The sequence below is a fragment of the Hipposideros armiger genome, unplaced genomic scaffold, assembly GCF_001890085.2.
Source record: "Hipposideros armiger isolate ML-2016 unplaced genomic scaffold, ASM189008v1 scaffold_814, whole genome shotgun sequence".
Classification (NCBI taxonomy): Eukaryota; Metazoa; Chordata; class Mammalia; order Chiroptera; family Hipposideridae; genus Hipposideros; species Hipposideros armiger.
In genome coordinates, this window is record NW_017732164.1 from 615007 (window position 1) to 633520 (window position 18514).

General features: G+C 47.9%; 1 protein-coding gene across 1 annotated transcript in view; it reads right to left on the bottom strand.

Moving 5' to 3' along the window:
• The window catches only part of HERC2 (HECT and RLD domain containing E3 ubiquitin protein ligase 2), a 156464-nt gene that overhangs the window by 125813 nt on the left and 12137 nt on the right, over nt 1-18514 (bottom strand). The window contains exons 3-11 of the mRNA XM_019628905.1: nt 14609-14723; nt 12769-12906; nt 11536-11755; nt 6870-6970; nt 6214-6370; nt 3856-3966; nt 3179-3350; nt 1661-1834; nt 176-364 (exon numbers count right to left, since the gene is read on the bottom strand). Of these exons, the coding sequence (XP_019484450.1) occupies nt 176-364; nt 1661-1834; nt 3179-3350; nt 3856-3966; nt 6214-6370; nt 6870-6970; nt 11536-11755; nt 12769-12906; nt 14609-14723 (1377 nt within the window). The remainder of the gene's footprint in view (nt 1-175; nt 365-1660; nt 1835-3178; nt 3351-3855; nt 3967-6213; nt 6371-6869; nt 6971-11535; nt 11756-12768; nt 12907-14608; nt 14724-18514) is intronic.

An 18514-nucleotide genomic window follows, 5' to 3' on the forward strand; every position in this document is an offset into this window, starting at 1 on the left:
TAACCAACGCGCCACTTGGCCGGCCCAATAAGTTTTTTCTTTAATTTAAACATTCATTGTACCGTTTAATCACACACTGTTGTATACAATATACAGATGCTCAGACACCTTCGACAACCAAACAACCTGAAGAAGGCCCAGGCTGCAGCAGCCTCCCGCCCACCACACCACCTACCAGCGTGTCACTGTTGTAGGCCTGTGTGTACACACGGCCAGTCCTCGACAGGATCAGGAAGCGCTTCTCAGCACAGGCGATCTGCGTGACCCCCAGGCTAGCAAGGCCTTCACACTGGACTGGGCCAATCACGTTGGCATAGTACTTCCACCCTATGAGCCCCCATCCTATGACCTCCTGCAATGAGCCCTATAAGATAACAAAGCAAGTGAATGCTTTCTTTACAGCAGCAAGAAAATGTCTGTTATAGTCAAATAAAGACAAAGCAAGTAAAGAAAGGAGCTGACCCAAAACATCGTAACAAGTGCTAACGTTCCCTGTCATCTCCACTGACAGGGGAGACACAATGACTGAACAGGTTACCTCTCCACAGCGTTTCATTGACAGATCCCATCAGAAAGTAGCATAAGGAGGCCTTAAACATACTGAAAAATATAAGGTGACTGTTCTGTGCCACAGTAGACAGGGACCTGAAAGCCTAGGCACAGGCGGGGAGACAAGTGTCCCTACTGCTGGAGGGGGTGACAGGGACCACGCCATATGCAAGCAGTTTGGTGTGATCAGCTAACGTGTCAACCATGCCGTGTCCTTCACCGCTGGCACGCGCAAAGGCGCACAAATGCACAAGCTGGTCATCGCAGCACTATCTGGGAGCAAACTTCTAGCAGCACAAGTGTCCACCAACAGGAGGCTGTGTGAAAAATCAGGACACACCCGCATATGGAGCACCAAGCTGCTGTAAAGACAATGATGAGAGAGCCCTGTTCACTGATACAGAGTGCTCTGCAGGACACACCACCCAGTGAAAATAGCGTGACACGCCACCACTAACATGTTGTCCCAGAGAGCACTGCAAGGGCACAAGATGGAGAAATGAGAATCAGCAGGAAGGAAGGTGTATGGTAAGGTTGCAAGGAAAGGAACAGACAGTGTGGCCTCGCATTTAATTTTGATTTCTGAACCATGTTCATGTTACTTATCTGGGGAAAAGTGACTGTTAAAAGAAATAAAAACTTTTCATATTAAAAATAAAAAGTTAAGAAACCCAGATTCAAAACCGGGGTGGTCCTGTGTGACCCCGGCAAATGGCAGTTTTCCCCTGGGTGCCATGGGGAAATGCGGTGCTGAGCAGGTGTGACTGTGGAAGGGCCTCGGCGTGTCCTTGGCATGTCGTCACCGCTCTGAGCAGCACCAGCAGCCGGCCCTGCTCAGGGCTCCACGTGCAGACAGGCGCTGGAGCCTCCAAGGAAAGCTGACACACGAGACACCCTGTGGGGATGCACCTCCTGAAACCGGGACCAGGATGGTGGGTCGAATCTATAACGCCTGGGCACTCAGCTGACCACCACACCTGAAGCTGTGCACACGTCAGTTTGGAGCCGGAGTCGCTCCACCCACACAGAGAACGGGCATCCCAGGAGGCAGGGAGCGGGCCGGGATGGCACCACCTGGGGCCCGCAGAGGTCCGCACCGCCATCGACATACCTTGTGGGACGTGGGTGAGCTGCACAGTGGCGGCATGCAGGGGGTAGCCAGGCGGTCCAGGTGGGCCATGACAACCACCGCAGTCTGCCGCAAGTCAATGGCAAGCTCACTGTCTTCAGGAAGAGTGAGGTACCTCAGGAAACTCTCGTTGGGGCTCAGGGGGCCGGAGAGAAGCTGCATAGAAAGTGAACAATCAGGGATAGTGGAAAAGTCAAGTAACACACTGCCTTCAGGATGCTACCTGTTCTGGTGTTCAGTTTTGCATTATCTGTCACTTGCTCCTTATGGCCATCAATGACAAGTGTCACGATGCATTGACACTGCCCCCTGCTACACGCTTACACACTTGCTGCATAACTGCACCCTCCACACAGGCCAGTGACAGCCCAGCCACCCTGCAGGCTCACCGCCCACAGAACTCGGAAGCACAGGGAACAAGCTTCCTCGGAATACAGCACTGGCCCCTCTGGCTGGCTTTGAAAATGGAAACAAACACCACCTATTCCGATCCAAATGCTGCACACTATAGAGAGAGCTAAATTTTATTTGTACATCATTAGTTCTAATTCTGGGACAGGCAGAATGGCCTTGTCACCAAAGACTGCCAAGTGATAGAACAGTTAGGCTGAAACATTATAACGGAGCAGATACATCTCTGCAGAAGAGACCTGCAAACCCAACCTGCACCTCTAAAAAGCAGCAGTCCTGAGGTTCAGATGCAGGCCAGTCAAGCCAGGCTTGGCCACCAGCCTCAGCATCCTAGGATGACTCAGACAACATGCTTCGTGTGGCGCCACACACACAGGGCTGACACAGTCGGCCAGTCTCAATGCGCTGTTCCTAATAGTCATTTAGAAGAGTGCATGTCCGACGTGACTGTGTGCTGCCCACACAGCTGCTGCTTGCGGGCCTGTCCTCTCCACAAATGGCACATGAGGAGCCCCAGAGAACAAAGACCTACCCGTCCCTGTGCAGGGTCAGAACAAGCAGGCAAACCATGCAGCGACTGCACACGTGTCCACATGCGCAGTGAGACTTCATGGGGCAGCCCCTTCTCGAAGCACCCCTCCTTAGCACTGCAGGGGCCCGGCTTCCTGCCTCCACTGGCTGGCTCCCTTATGGACGCGAGCACAGACTCTTTACACCCTCCAAGCCTTCTATCCTCGCTCCTCCGTCACATCCCACGCCTGCTCCACGCCCGCTCTGTGTCCCCCACACCTCTCCCACACCCACCCCACGTCCCTCACCCGCCTGCCCCACATCTGCCCCATGCCTCCCCCACGCCCATCCCGCGCCTGCCGCCCACCCCACAACCCCTACCCACCTGCCCCATGCCTGCCACACGCCTGTCCCACCCCAGCCCACACCCAGCTCTCTGCTGAAATACCCAAACACATCCTCCCCACTCCAGACCACCACCCCATGTACATGCTCTAGTCCTGTTTATATAAATCTAACTCGTTTAGGATAACAAAACAAGAGAGCAACTTAAATGCAAAGCCTCGTGCTGACACTTACGTGAGGGTCAACCTCGGTGTGAGGGGCATCTTTCCCGCAGCTCATGCTCTGAAATCGATGCAGCAGAGGGAGGAGGGGGGCACTGGTGCCCTGGGCAGACCGCTCATTGTCTGCCTCCTGGGCCCCACTGTCCCACAGCTGAAGCAGCAACAGGACGGCAGATAACATTTGGCTGAAAGAGAAAGTGCCTTTACTCTCTAGTCAAAACACATTACGCTTTTCTTGCCACAATCTGTCAAAAATAAAAGCAGACAGCTAAATAAAATCGAAGAAATACTTTTGAAGTCAAATACTGTTATCAAAACTCTTAGTGGTAAAAAATCACTGAATCCACACCAAGATTTTAGCACACGACATCCACCTCCTGTGGATAAGAAATACAGAACCAGTTAAGAAGCTCAAAACAACACTTTCTACAGGGAATTTCTGGGACATTAAACTAATGAAATAAAAATAATCATTTTAAGAAAACTAAGAGAAAAAAAGAGCAGCTCCTAGACCGCTAGAAAGTTGAACACAGAAAAGGAAGTGAAGGAAAGCTAAGTGTGTCCAGGTTTAAAAGAAGACAGTGACCTGGGACACGGTCTTTGATGACAGAACACTGCACATTTGCCACAAAACCACGACACTCCGGCCCAGGGGACGCCTACCACCCGCCCGGCCCGCGGCACCCTCACCTCAGCGTGCCTCTCTGCACGGCCAGCTCTAAGAGGATAGCCAGGGCCAGACGCTGGTCCTGCAGGGGGATGCCTCCCGGCCCTTTGGTCCCCGGCGTCCCATGCACATCCCTGAAATGACAGTAGTGGGGGCAGAAACGAAGCGACGTCAGATCTGAAGGACAGCATACTAAACATGACACTAAGATGTCACCTGAACTATGTTCTCTCTCACATGAAATGTGTTTAATGAGACTTGCTACTAAAATTCAATCAGAGATTTCAAAGTATACAATCAGCTTGTAAAAATATTTTTTTGTCAGGCCAGCCGCGTGGCGTGTTGGTTAAGAGCTGGCTTGGGATGCCAGCTCTGAGCAGCAGGACCCCGGTTCGGATCCCACAATAGGGCCAGTGACGCTGCACCCTCTACAGCTAAGATGGTGAACAACAACTCGAGCTGGAGATGGGCTGCCGTGAGTCGCCAGCAATGGTGTAGGCTGCAGCAGGGCTGTAGTGGGCTGCCGTAAAGCTACCATTAACGGCCGGCAGCCAGCGTGAACGGCCAGCAGCCAGCATGAACTGCCAAGAGCTGCCATGGGCGGCCATCCAATGGCCGGCAACCAATCTGCCTCATCTGGGAAGAGCGCAATGATAATACCAACATGGAACAGTGAAGCGACGTCCTCCACAACAAGACTGAAGAACAAAAAGGACAGCAGCTTGTCTATTCTCCTCCCCCAATTCCCCAATAAAATCTTAAAAAAAAAAAAGATATCTTTTCGTTAAAACTATTCATTCAGGGCCAGCCGAGTGGCTCAGTTGGTTAAGAGTTGGCTTAAGAGTGCGAGCTCTGAGCCACCAGGCTGCTGGTTCAATTCTCACATGGGCCAATGTCGCTGTGCTCAAGCTGAGCTGTCGCTGAGCTGCCAACAGGTGGCAGGATGGCTCAGCTGGTGTAACAACAAGATTGCCTGTTCAATGGTGAGCTATGCCCACCCGCAACTAAGACTGAACTCGGCACCTTGAGCTGAGCTGACGCCCGGATGGCTCTGTGGATAGAGCGTGCGCTCTTAACAAGGCTGCTGGTTCGACTCCCGCACGGGATGGTGGCTACGCCTACCCGCAACTAAGATTGAACACAGCACCTTGAGCTTAGAGGCCATGAGCTGCCAACGGGAAGCCAGATGGCGACTGGCGCCCTCCACAACGAGGACTGAAGAACAACAACGTGGCTGGTCCCCTTCCCCAATTCCCCAACACTGTTCCCCTCCCCCAGTTCCCCAATTAAAAAAAAAAACCTAAAAAAAAAACTATTCAGACACTAAGATTACATTAGAAGACATATTCCAAGTTTCTGTACCATAACATCATTTAGATCATTATTCAGTTCACGAGTAGGAAATGTGTACATGTTTCCAGCCTCAGTGGCACAGGAGGTTGTTAGAGGATCGACATTCCTGTCGAACCAGACAAGGGTCGATTCTACAACCACCAAGAATCTGCAGGCAGAATGTCCATGATCATTTTTACATCTGATCAAAGAAAGAATTTTAACTTTTCTTTGTTCCCCAATAATAAATAACAAGCCTTCTCAGCCCAAGATGAAGAAGGGAGGGTCTTCCAAGATCACCGTTACCTTTGAATTTTTGCGATTAATTCCCAGCCTACTTTCAGGGACACACTAAACCCAGTGGCGCTGTTTTCGCCAGGAGCCCAGGGAGCCAAATTCACGGCCCGTTGGTACTGAGACCACAGGTGTCCCTGCTTGCTGGAAGGGACACGGCAGTGACCTCTGGTTACAGGAATGAGAAGAGACTCACTTTTCCTTTAAGTGTGTCTGTGCTGCTGAGTTTTGTATTAAATGTATGCGTGTTCTTTAAACTTAAAAACCATTAGCAAAAATATATAGCACTCAAGCCCAGAATTCATGGTCTTCCTTACAATAATTCACATTCAAATTTTTGATATTACAAAGACTGGATGCGGGTTTAAACATTTTCATCTTGAGTAGCTATTCAGTCCTACGCTGTCTATTAAGCCAACAGCCATCGGTCCAATGGTGGCATCTATATTCTCACTGATAGGCACACAACAGGTGCTCAAACCCTTTATGAATGACTGATCCCCACAACAAAATATCTGAGAAGATTAATTAGAAATGCATCTTTCACTTTCTGCCCCACTCGCTATGACAGTTTCCTGGGTCCAATCAGAGCACCAGAAGTTGAACCTTTGAAAAGCTAAGACGAGCTCTGGAATCAGAGAGTGGTGATACAAACACACACCTGTACCAACCACTGAAGCTCTCGGCTCTAGAGAAGGTCAGTGGGAGCCGGGGCCCATGGAGCCAGCTGTGGTGAGATGTGGGAACGGACTCACCCAGTGACAACGGCCCTGAGGAACCTGGCGGCTCTCTCCACCACCTCCAGCCACACCGCGGACACCGCGCCGTCATCGAAGAGCGAGGCCTCGGGCAGAGCTCGCAGCGCGTCCAGGGACTCCTGCAGCAGCTCGCTGCACAGGTCCGCGTCCTCCCCTGGGCACACATGTATGTCATTGAGGGCCACCCACTCGCGGGCAACACCGTCCCCTCTCTTGGGTGGGTCGCTGCCCCGCACACAGCCCCTCTTCCCTCTCAGTGAGACACTCGAGAACTCAAGGGACAGAAACTGAATACAGTGGCCCCAGAACCAATTCTGTCTTTGGTGACTCTACATGAGCACGTCTGACCTCCCATTTCCCTAGATGATAAATCTATACTGACGCCCTGCAGTGGGCTTTACTTATTTTTCTTCGGAAAGAAGCACAAACCTGAGAAGTCAAACAGACTCGGAAGTCTGTCATTTATAAACAAGGGAAGTAAGGCACAGGCGGCACGTGAAACCGGCCCAGGGGCTGGTGGGCACATGGCAGCTGCCAGGCCCACGTACCTTACGGCCGGACCCACATCCCTGACCGCTGGGCCCACATCTCTGACGGCCGGGCCCATGTCCCTGATGGCTAGGCCCACTTCCCTGATTGCCGGGCTCACATACCTGACCGCCAGGCCCGGCGCAGGAATGCAAAGGCAAAAGACAGGGCTGCCCGGGATCCAACTCTCGCAAGGCCTTCCACCCCTTTGCCAGAGGGACGGGAACTGGGGATGACACACATGGGGTAACAACCGGTCAGTCACGAGATGCACAAATGCTAAAATCAAACCAATCATACGAAGGATTTGCACCAAAATGTGGTCGATGGGTTTCTTTAGATGGCAGAATCACAAGTGACTTTTAGTTTCATTTTTTAAAAACTTACCAAACATCCTTTATGAAAGAAAAGTTTTCTCTTTTAGGAAGAAAAAAAGGTATTACAAAGAATTTTAAATGACGGACAAAAACGCTCACAAGATAATCTCAGGGCACTGAGGTTATTGGTGGGGGAGGATGGGAAACAGGTAAACAAAGAAATGCGGGGATGAAACCTCAGGTGGTAAAGAAGGCAGTGAGGGGTGAGGGGGACATGGGGCACTCTGCCTGAGACCTCGCACCCAGGTCTGTGGGCTCTGAGCCTGTGGCTGGACTGTCTGTTCTGGACCTTTCCCTCCTCAGGCCGATGTGGCTGCTGGGTTTGAAGCCCACATATTGGTCCTATTCTCTTTCACCCTCACCATGCTGAGGTTACCCTCTCCTGAACTCAGTACTTTTCACTGTCATGTCTCCTGTGAAGCTTGTTACTACTTATGTATGGTAATTTAACAAGACATGGTTTCATTTTGCATATTATGAAGTTATAGTTTTCCATGAAAATCATCCTAAACAAAAAACAAAAACTAGAACACGAACATACATGTACCATATAAACTCAGTCATGAATAGCAAGTAATTTTTTTTTCAATTTTGAACTGTTGAATATTTCCACTATAACTATTCTCCAAATTTACTATAATTTGTTTTGTAATCAGGGAGAAATGCTATTAAAAATGGGGAATGAGGGCCGGCCGAGTGGCGCGTTGGTTAAGAGTTGGCTTGGGAGCGCCAGCTCTGAGCAGCAGGACCCTGGTTCGGATCCCACATATAGGCTAGTGACACTGCGCCCTCTACAGCTAAGATGGTGAACAACAGCTCGACCTGGAGCTCGGCTGCTGTGAGTCGCCAGCAACGGTGTAGGCTGCAGCGCCTGCTGCAGTGGGCTGCCATGAGTTACCGTGAGTGGCTGGCAGCCGGCTGAGCTGCCGTGAGCCACCGTGAGCAGCCGTCCAATGGCCGGCGACCAACTGCCTCACCCGGGAAGAGCACAAGGATAATATCAACATGGGCCAGTGAAGCAACGCCCTCTGCAACTAGACTGAAGAACAAAAGGACAGCAACTTGTCTGTTCCCCTCCCCCGATTCCCCAATAAAAATCTTTAAAAAAAAAAAGGGTAATGATATGGAATGATCTCCCCAAGATACAATGTCATGTTAAAGTAGCAGTGAAGGACGTGAGGACACCACAAAGGCAGCTAGTAGGCACATATCTGTGACTCCTGAATAGTGCACAGGGGGTCCATGAGGAGACACAAGACATTATAGTTAGTGACTGCCCCAAAGAGGGCCTGGGTGCCTGGGAGACAGATGTAAGGAGTCTGAAACTTTGTGCCTGAATGAGAAGTGAACATTGTAAGATACAAATGTATAACAAGATACCGGTCTTTAGGACAGAAACACAGGCTGAGTGTTTTAGAGGATGTGGAAGGAGCACTCTGAGCAAGCTACTGAAGAGAAGCCCGAAGCTGGGCCCCCTAAGTCAATCTGACCTTGACCCTGGACAGAGAGCCCAACAGTCCTGAATCTGTACAGTGTGAGAACTGCTATATCTTCAACAAGTGGCTCAGTAGCTAGTTTCACAAAAAAGTAAGCCCACCACTATCCAGTAAGTTAAGAAATGAGGAAATCTGCACAAATTTAGGAGCTATCACTACACATCTACTAGAATGGCTAAAGTGAAAAAGTGACAACACCAAAGGCTGACAAGGATGTGGAGAAACGGAATCCCTCACATATGACTGGTGTGGTACAACTATTGTGGAAAAGAACGGCAGTGTCTTACAGGCCCAAACGTTAAGACCTAGCACTTACCTTCCACGGAATTTATTCCAGAGAAATGAAACAGGTTCACACAGAAACCTGTCCACAAGGATTCACAGCAACTTTATTCATAATACTCAAAACCTGTGAATGGTCATCTCAAGGTGCCCTCCCGCAGGTGAACACATGTCCACACCATGGCCCCCATTCGGCAATGCCGACACATGCAAGCACTTGGTGGGGGTCTCCAGGGAACACTGCTGGGTGAAAAAGCCCACCCTACAGACTACATGGCAGACCTGGGGACCACATCAGTGGTGGCCAGTGGTTACAGCAGGGGGAGGGCAAAGGAGGTGAGCGCGGCTAGAAAAGGGTATTTTCCTGTACCCTGACTGTGGCAGTGGTGACAGAAATCTATACTTGTGATAAAATCGCATGGAAATACACACACACAGCTGAGAACGTGCACACTGAGGGGATCTGAGCAGACCGGTAACTGAATCAAAGCCTCTGTCCTATTTGTGACCCTGCAAGTGGCCTCCTGGAGGGACTGGGGGAAGGTATAAGGACTCTCTGCACCGCTTCTTACAACTGCATACAAATCCACAAGTATCTCCAAATACATGTTTTTAATTTTAGGAATTTCCTCTATTTAATGAAAGGTAGATTTCAATTAATCCATCAACCCTTTTGTCACCTTAGCGGAAAGGGCACAGAAAGATGAGCGGGGCTGCCAGCCACTCCTGCATCTTAGGGAATTCAGTCTGACTCAGCAAACACACACACAGTGCCTGAGAAGCCTAAACTCTACCGCCCGGTGACCACCACACTCAAGGAGGAAAGGGCTGTCCTGTCGCCACACGGGTGACACTTGGTTCAATTTTTCTCAGAACTACTACTCAGACACATGACATGTAATGTGACTTCAATGAGATTTCAACAGAAAAAAACAAGGAACTATGCTACACTTAGCACGTCTTGTCTCTGAGATACACGGTAACAAGGCTTTTCTTCCCCCGCTCCTTTCTGCCTCTATACTTGCCATGTGCTCTACAGGGAATAAAAGGGAATATTACAATCAAATAAAACCAACTTTCTAACTACAAAAATATGAATTTCATCTGGACATCTTTTAGTCTAGCCTTCTGAAAACATAAGTCAAGTAGGCAGCTACACTTTGGAAAAACAGAATTTTACACAGCCTTAATTGAAGCACTGTAATGGCTGTTAGTTAATGCCTCAGAGAAAATCAGCTGATGTAAAACACTATGTTAAAAATCATATGCCTGGGCCGGCTGACTGGCTCAGTTGCTTAAGAGTTGGCTTAAGAGCACAAGCTCTGATCAATAGGGCCGCTGGTTTGATTCCCACATGGGCCAGTGACGCTGCGCCCAAGCTGCGTTGTCGCTGAGCTGCCAACAGGTGGCAGGATGGCTCAGCTGGTGTAACAACAAGATTGCCTGTTCAATGGTGGGCTATGCCCACCCGCAACTAAGACTGAACTCGGCACCTTGAGCTGAGCTGACGCCCGGATGGCTCTGTGGATACAGCGTGCGCTCTTAACAACAAGGCTGCTGGTTCGACTCCTGCACGGGATGGTGGCTACACTCACCCGCAACTAAGATTGAACACAGCACCTTGAGCTTAAAGGCCACAAGCTGCCGACGGGAACCCAGATGGCGACTGGCACCCTCCACAACTAAGACTGAAGAACAACAACTTGGCGTGTCCCCTTCCCCAATTCCCCAATAAAATCTTCAAAAAAAAAAGGGCCGGCCGTGTGGCGCAGTGGTTAAGAGCTGGCTTAGGACGCCAGAGGGCCCCAGTTCGGATCCCACATATGAGGGCCAGTGACACTGCCCTTTACAGCTAACATGCTGAACAACAGCTCAACCTGGAGCTGGGCTGCTGTGAGTAGCCGGCGACGGCGTAGGCTGCAGCCACTGCTGCAGTGGGTTGCCATGGGCTACCGTGTGTAACCTGCAGCCAGCGTGAGCGGCCGTCCAGAAGCCGGCGACTAATCTGCCTCGCCCGGGAAGAACGCAATGATGGTGCCAACTTGGGCCAGTGAAGCAACGTCCTCCACAACTAGACTGAAGAACAAAAGGACAGCAACTTGTCTTGTCTGTTCCCCTTCCCCCAATTTCCCAGCGCTGTTCCCATCCCCCTACTCCCCAATAAAAATCTTTAAAAAAAAAAAAAATCATATGCCTGAAATCGTGTCTTGTAATAAAAGAGGAAGAAAATCATATTACAAAGAAAACATCTAAACTAGTTAGGCACAATGATTAGATCCCATTTCCAAATCTAGACATGCTGGTCTAAACCTTTGACAGACTTCTACACTGACAGAAAAGGGTCTTTAAAATGACAGCAGAGCCTGGCTACTGTGTGAGCAAACTGGCAAAGCCATTCTCCACATTATAGAAAACGTTCAAAAAGGGAAAGCAAGAATAAAGTTTCATAAAGATGCAAAAGGAACTACTGGGTTGTCGGAAAAGTCATGACGTATTTTTTCTATGTTTTTCGTTGCAAAAATGCATCATGACTTTTCTGACAATATATTGAACGCCTCGATTAAACTTTCCTGAATAAAACAGCCTGAATTTTACATTTAGCTGGTATCAGCATGCTTTCTTCATTCTCCTGCTACCTTTTTTTGTCCACAGGGGGCAAAGAAACGCTGCTACTTTTCCATTTCACTTTGACGTTCTCCTGGAAAACAGTTCTATTCAAGGCGATGAAGTAGCGCTCCAAGATGGCCAGCCTCTGCTTGAGTCTCAGGGCGGAGAGGGTGCTGGCTGCTGACTGCATGGCCAGAGTGTGCTGCTCTTTCACCAACACAGACAGACATTCCTTCAGCTCACGCACATCTAGAAAACACAGTAAGAAAACATCCCACCCCTCAACACTTTGGGCACTTTGTTATACTGTGAATAAAATGGATAATAATAGGCAACACTTGAGTGCTGAATTATATGTGCCAAAACAGTTTTAAGCACTTTACACGTATTAGATAACCGTCACAACCACCATCAAGAGGTCCTACTACCAGGTGATTTCATGGAGGGGGAAACCAAGGCACAGCCAACTCGTACCCAAGGTCACCCAGATGACGATGACACGTGGGACAGGCCACACTCTTAGCCATCATGGTATACTGCCTCTATGTAACTGTTGTGTAAGTTTTTAACACAAAATGATAAAGTCAATACTTACCAGCAGCACATTTCCTAGACAGAGAAAAACTCTATCCATTAATCTCATTGTTATGAAAACAAATTCTATTTTTTTGTGTTGAAGAAATAGGTTTTTTTGTGTTAAAGAAAACCTTTGTATTTTATATATTCTTCTTATAATTGAATTTTATACTGCGTGCATACGTTTCCTATTAAAAAAACTAAGTTACAATATGCAGGTAAGGACATAGTTAATGGCAAGGACATAGTTAATGGCAGACAAAACAGACTTCAAGATGAAAACTATTATGAGACAAACGGACAAAATTTCCATGATTCCACCGCTTATATGAGGTAAACAGACTAGTCAAAATCCTAACGGCAGAAAGTCGAATGGTGGATTCCAGGCACTGGGGAAGCTGAGTTTCCCAAGCACTGTTTAAGTTTGGGACGATGAAGAGGTTCTAGAAATGGACAGTGGTGATGGCTGCACAACAGTGTGAATGTAATGTAACTGAACTGTCACTTCAAAATGGTTGAAGTGCTAAATTGTATGTTATGTATAGTTTACCACAGTATTAAAAAAATTTAAGTTAAATTTTTTAAAACTCCATGTCTACCGAAGAAGCCCATCTATGGTATCCAGAAAGTGAGCGCCAGGCAGGTCTTGCTTTCTAAAGTACGAGAACCTCAGCAGGTCACAATACCTGGCTGCTTGCCCCACACCCAGCTCTCTAGAATCGCTTTGGCCCTGTACGCAGGTGCAGGAGCTTCTTCATCATCCTTTTTCTCCTTGTCATTCACATCTTCTTTCTTTGTTCCACTCTGAGTATCAACACCATCATCTGGAAAATGTTTTAAAAATTTTGTAATCTATAAATTGCTTTCCAAAATGTAGCTCCCACTTGTCAGTCTCTTTCAAACGTCCCTCCCAGAAATCAAAAGTTTAAGTTACAACACTCACCATTAGCTCAATGTTTGATTTTCAAAAATTTCATGAATCATCACCGTAATGGGTACAGTGTAATTTATAAAGTAATGAATTGCCCAGTGACCCTTTTAATAAAGAAATCAATGTAGCACTCAAATTCTTCCTTGAAGCATGTCTTCAAAATAGTCCATCAATTTCCCACTACATTTCACCACTAACAAACTCCATCTTTGGTGTTCACCTGCTTGAATTTCACATTCATGCTTCTACCCAGTGACTCCCAGCTGCTGTGTGCCCATGGGAAGGGAAGATGTGGGATGGAAGTATGATTCAAAAATCATCTTAATTAACTCTATGCACTGCTCTACTTCATCACGAACTGAGAACGACTACGACACCACCGTTGACTGACAGAGTGTAATTCAGGAGCGTTGGGACACCCACACTCAGGAAGGCTGGCCTGAGATCAGGAAGCCTTAGAGAAGCCCTTCATTTCTGCAGGAGCTTGCTGCTGGCATCAGAGCTTCCCCCGTGCTCCAGGCCCATGGTGTGGGAAGACGAGCATACCAAAGAGAACTGACATTCCCCAGACTGAACTCATCCATGCAAATCTTATTTAACAACCTATTGCAGGTCCCAGAATCATGGAAGACGGCAGACATGAATCCACACCTCACAGCCCACGCTGTGCTCTAACCCCCAGGTGGACAGCCATGAAGCCCAGCCTGCAAAGCACTTGACTCCTTTCCATCTGATGCTATTGCAAATGGGAATCACTTAACCAGAGCCTTCAGTCTTTTCATCTGCTTCCTTCCAAAGCTAGAGGCCAGAAATCGGGTCTCCAACAAACAAGCCCCATGGCAGCCTCACTGGGATGTGTCTGACTGGAGAGACTCCAGCAGAAGCTGACATCACCCTTCCAGCAGACAGCAGGCCAACTCCCAGGGCTGGGTTAGGTTTTCCAAAAGGGACTCAAAATCCAGAGCAATAAGAATTAATTATGGAGGACAGGTGGATTTATGAAGGTGATCTAACTGTTCATTTGTGGTGGGACACGTTGGTTTTTGAATGTTCTACTTTCTAAGCAGCGCACACAGCAGCCCTAACCCCCAAAGTATCGGGCTGGGCCTGCACAAGCAACACAGCACAATAGAACCGTCAGCAGGCCTTGGAAACGTGTTACTAATTCAAGTCCCCAGGCCCCATGCCAACACTACAGAATCAGACTCTGGGGGTAGGGCTGGCCATGAAGCAGGGGTCTGACCAAGCGACACCAGGAATCAGGGTTTAATTCTAAAAGTCACTAATTATGGTTACCCACAGTAAGACATATTTCAAAGCTTAAAAAAAGAAATAATAACTGCAGTGCCTATAAGCCACAGATGACACATCAGAGGACACCATAGTGAGGTGGCTTAAGGCCTTCAGCACATAGGGAACAATGAACTCCAGGTGGCCTGGGATACTGGCTGTCATTTAGACAATCATCAAAATGAAAACCAAACTTCAGCATTAGGCTCAGACGCTCCTGTTCCTGTAGCACATTCCAAAATGTCTATAAAATGCAATTTATAAAGGTCTTGATAAAATGAAAAGTACCAGGTAAAGGACCTTACCTTTTCTAGGTAGAAGATCTCCATTCTGGGTTAATTCTGTCCCAATATATACAATTTCACCATCTTTAACCATTTCATTCCACAGACCACAGAGCCCATCTCTTGTGAATGCAAGCTGACAATGATAAAGAAGATAAACTTACAAAGTGATCATACTCACAAAGCAACTCCTAAAGAATGATATGAAAAAAAAAATTTCTCATTTCCTCTCATTTACTCAATGACTCAACATTTAATGAAAATCATTCCAAGAAATACAGTTAAGTAAAAAAGGCACAATAGTGTATATACTATTACAACATTTTCATAAGGTCTAAGAAAAAAGACACATGGGCTGGCCGAGTGGCGCACTAGGACGCCATCTTGGGAGTGGCTTGGGATGCCAACTCTGAGCAGCAGGGTCCCGTTTCGATTCCCACATGAGGACCAGTGATGCTGCGCCCTCTACAGCTAAGATGGTGAACAACAGCTCAACCTGAAGCTGGGCTGCCATGAGCTGCCATGAGCGGCCGTCCAAAGGCCGGCAACTGATCTGCCTCAGCCGGGAACAGCGCAATGATAATACCAACATGGGCCAGTGAAGCGACGTCCTCCACAACTAGGCTGAAGAACAAAAGGACAGCAACTTGTCTGTTCCCCTTCCCCAATTCCCCAATGCTGTTCCCTACCCCAATTCCACCAATAAAATCTTTAAAAAAAAAAAAAAAGACACACAATGCATGTACTGTGCAAAGAATAAACCAGACACAAACAACAATGACTATCTCTGGGGAGATGGGAAGGCCCAAGATGGAAGGAAAGCAGTAGAGAAGAATGAAAGCAATATTTTAAGCATATCTTATATATTTTCACTTCTAAAACATAAATGATTTCCATCTTCAGAAGTTAAAGTTAAATCCTAAAAAAGCAAAACCTAGAACTGGTAACAAGCAAATCAACCTATGTTTATCAGAAAGAAAAGTGTTTCAAAGGCCTTTTGAACTACATATCTTTAGTTGGATATACTCCAAGAAAAAAAATCTTAATTTTACGCATTGGTCTTTCTGATAATAGCAATATTGACATGAAAATTTTAATGCTATTTCTTGTTATACTATACACATATGATAAAGCAATGTTAATAAAACGTATGTTTATGATAAAGTATGTTGGTGTCACTAGAAACTAAGGTTTTTTAGTGTAAATGGTAAAACCAAGGACTTTTTAAGAACAATTTGAATTGAAAATCTCAGTATGAGCTTACATTGAACATGTCTGCTGCTCCGTCTTTGCAAAGGAAACAAAACTGGAGGCAGTCTAACAGCAGTGAGGACACCCAGCACCCAGATGCTCGTTTCTAAGTTCCACCTCCCACTAAACGAAACCTGGGCTCTTGGAAATCAGGCTAACTCGGGGGCCGGAGCAGACAAAATGAGCCTGTAATGGCTTATGTTTGCACCAAGAAAGTTGCTCAAAACCTGATGGGGACTCTATTGGCCAAATTTAGAACAATTTTGAGCATCAAAATACATAACTAGAGTCGACTGCAAAAGTAAATAAAACCACCTAAGTCCATAGTGATAGTCAAAGAAAAACAAAAACGCTCTCACCTGTCAGTATCTGGGAATCAGAAAAGACCTCAGGGCAGGCAGCCCGAGGGGGGAGGCACACAGTGGTCACCCAGAGAAGGCATCCATTCTGAAAACTGCAGGCACAACAAAGCCCTCTCATCAGACACACAGACACTGAAACAGACACGTCTGTCTACCCATCTTTAATGGAAGGCCAGGGCCTTTTGTTCAGCAGACGTACCAAGTAGCTCCTTACCGTCATTACAGCATGTACCACCGTCATGAACTATCTACTACCTCGTCTCAGTAGTGTCTTTAAACAGAGCATGAGCTGCATACAGGGCACTCTGAGCAATCTCAGCCTGGTATTTTCTAAGCTCCCAGGGCTGCTACCAGTCCCTCACCATTCTCTTACCTACCAAGTAGTTTCCTAGCATCTCACTCCTCGCCCTGCTGCACACATACCGCAAGCCCCACGTGCGGGCGGGGCCTGTGAATGGATGTGCCATCACCCTGGACTAGGTTTTATTTCCACGTGTGGCAAAGGGGAAGGAATTTCTCCTGCATAAGTGAGGTCCCACATCAGCTCAGTTCTAAATAAGCCAAAGGAGGCTTATTCTGCAGGCCCTACTTTATCAGGTGAAAGCCCTCGGAGGACAAGGCCACAGGAAGACACGCTCCATAGCCGTGAAGGGCGACTGCCATGAGCTGCCTGTGGAGAGGGGCGGCCTCCAGGAGCCCGTGACTCAGTCCCACAACCGCAACCAACTGAACTCTGCCAACAAGGACCCCAGTGAGACCCCGGCTGAGAGCGCAGCACAGCCAACCCCTTGCTGCACCCCGTGAGACCCGAAGAAGATGACACAGCTCAGCCACTGCCAGGCTCCTGAACACAGAAACTGGGAGACAGTAAACAGAAGTTGTTTTAAGTTGCTGAATTGGTGGCCAGTGACTTCTTATGTAGCAGGAGAAAGCCAATTCAGCATCCAACTGAGTTTCACAGAAGCCACCTCTTTCAGCACTCATACCTGATCTGTTCACATCACTAACGAGGTAGCTCCATAAACACACTCGGGACCAAAACATATGACTCCTGGCAAAAGTATCAATTAACAAGTGGAAAAGTAAAGTCCTCCCTGAAAAGTGAGCCACAGACATTCAGGACCCCTGAGGTTTCAACGAGGAGATGGAAAGGCTTGGCTTATCTGGGTAAGAAGAGGGCAGCTAAGACCTCCTGCTGGGGTTCAGTCCAGTTCCCACACTGCCACACAGACTGGGGGGGCAAACAGTGGCCAGACAGCAGCCCGCATGCACTGCGCTCCGGGGAATAAACGATCACGTCTTAAGTCAAAGCTCAGTCTCCACACAACGGATGGGGACAAAAGAGGAAACTAGAAACAGAAAATAAGTTAGGAGGCCTTTGCCAAGAGCCCCCCAAAATCAGAGAACCTAAGACAAGACAGGAAAGTAGAGTATTTAAGACGTTTCAGATCAAATGGGACAGATGTGAAAAGTGAAAAAGAGGTACAAACAGAACTGGAATGAGAGAATTAGCTCAGTTTTAACCACTGAGATTTGCACTAACTACTGAATATAAACATGGAGAGAGAGACAGACACAGACAGACACACACACACACACACACACACACACACTACAAACACAAATCCAGGTCTTAGCAGAGTGTTCAGGGCTGGAGATTCAAATCTGGGCCTGGAAGAGATGCCGACGCCCAAGGAAAGAGGGTGGATCAGCGCCCTCAGCCCTGACTGCATACTGGGATGACCCCAGGGTGGCTGGGGTCCAGGCACCATGTTTTGAGGTACAGCCCAGGTTGAGAAACATTGGTGTTTAGAGTTATAAAAAACAAAGAAAAAGCCAAAAAATGAAAATTTGAATAGGCCAAGAAAGAAGTCCAGCTTATGTGGAAACATGAACTGATTTATCACTTGGGTAGTGTCAGGAGAAAGGAGGGTGGGGCAGAAGCTGTGTGGAAGGTGGGGACGGCCACCTGAGGAGCTGGAGAAGCCTTCTAGAACTGAGGACCCGAAAGATGGAAATGAGCCATGGACTCAAGTAACCACCAATTCAAGTACAAGGTTCAGGTATTGTGAAGAATTCAAGGAAGGAGGAACGTTACTAAGGCAACGAAGCAAGCTTCCCTGGACAGGGCTTGAGAGAGCTGGGCTGTGGGAGCTGCGATGAGGCCCTCGGAGAAGGTTCCAGCACACTGCAAGGGAAGCACAGTGTCCTGAGGAGAAAGAAGCCGGGAAGACTGGAGTATAAGCATGGTACTGTAAGAACAGCCTGCACAGGAAATGAATAGACATCACCTCCACTTCTCAAGTTGAGAGTA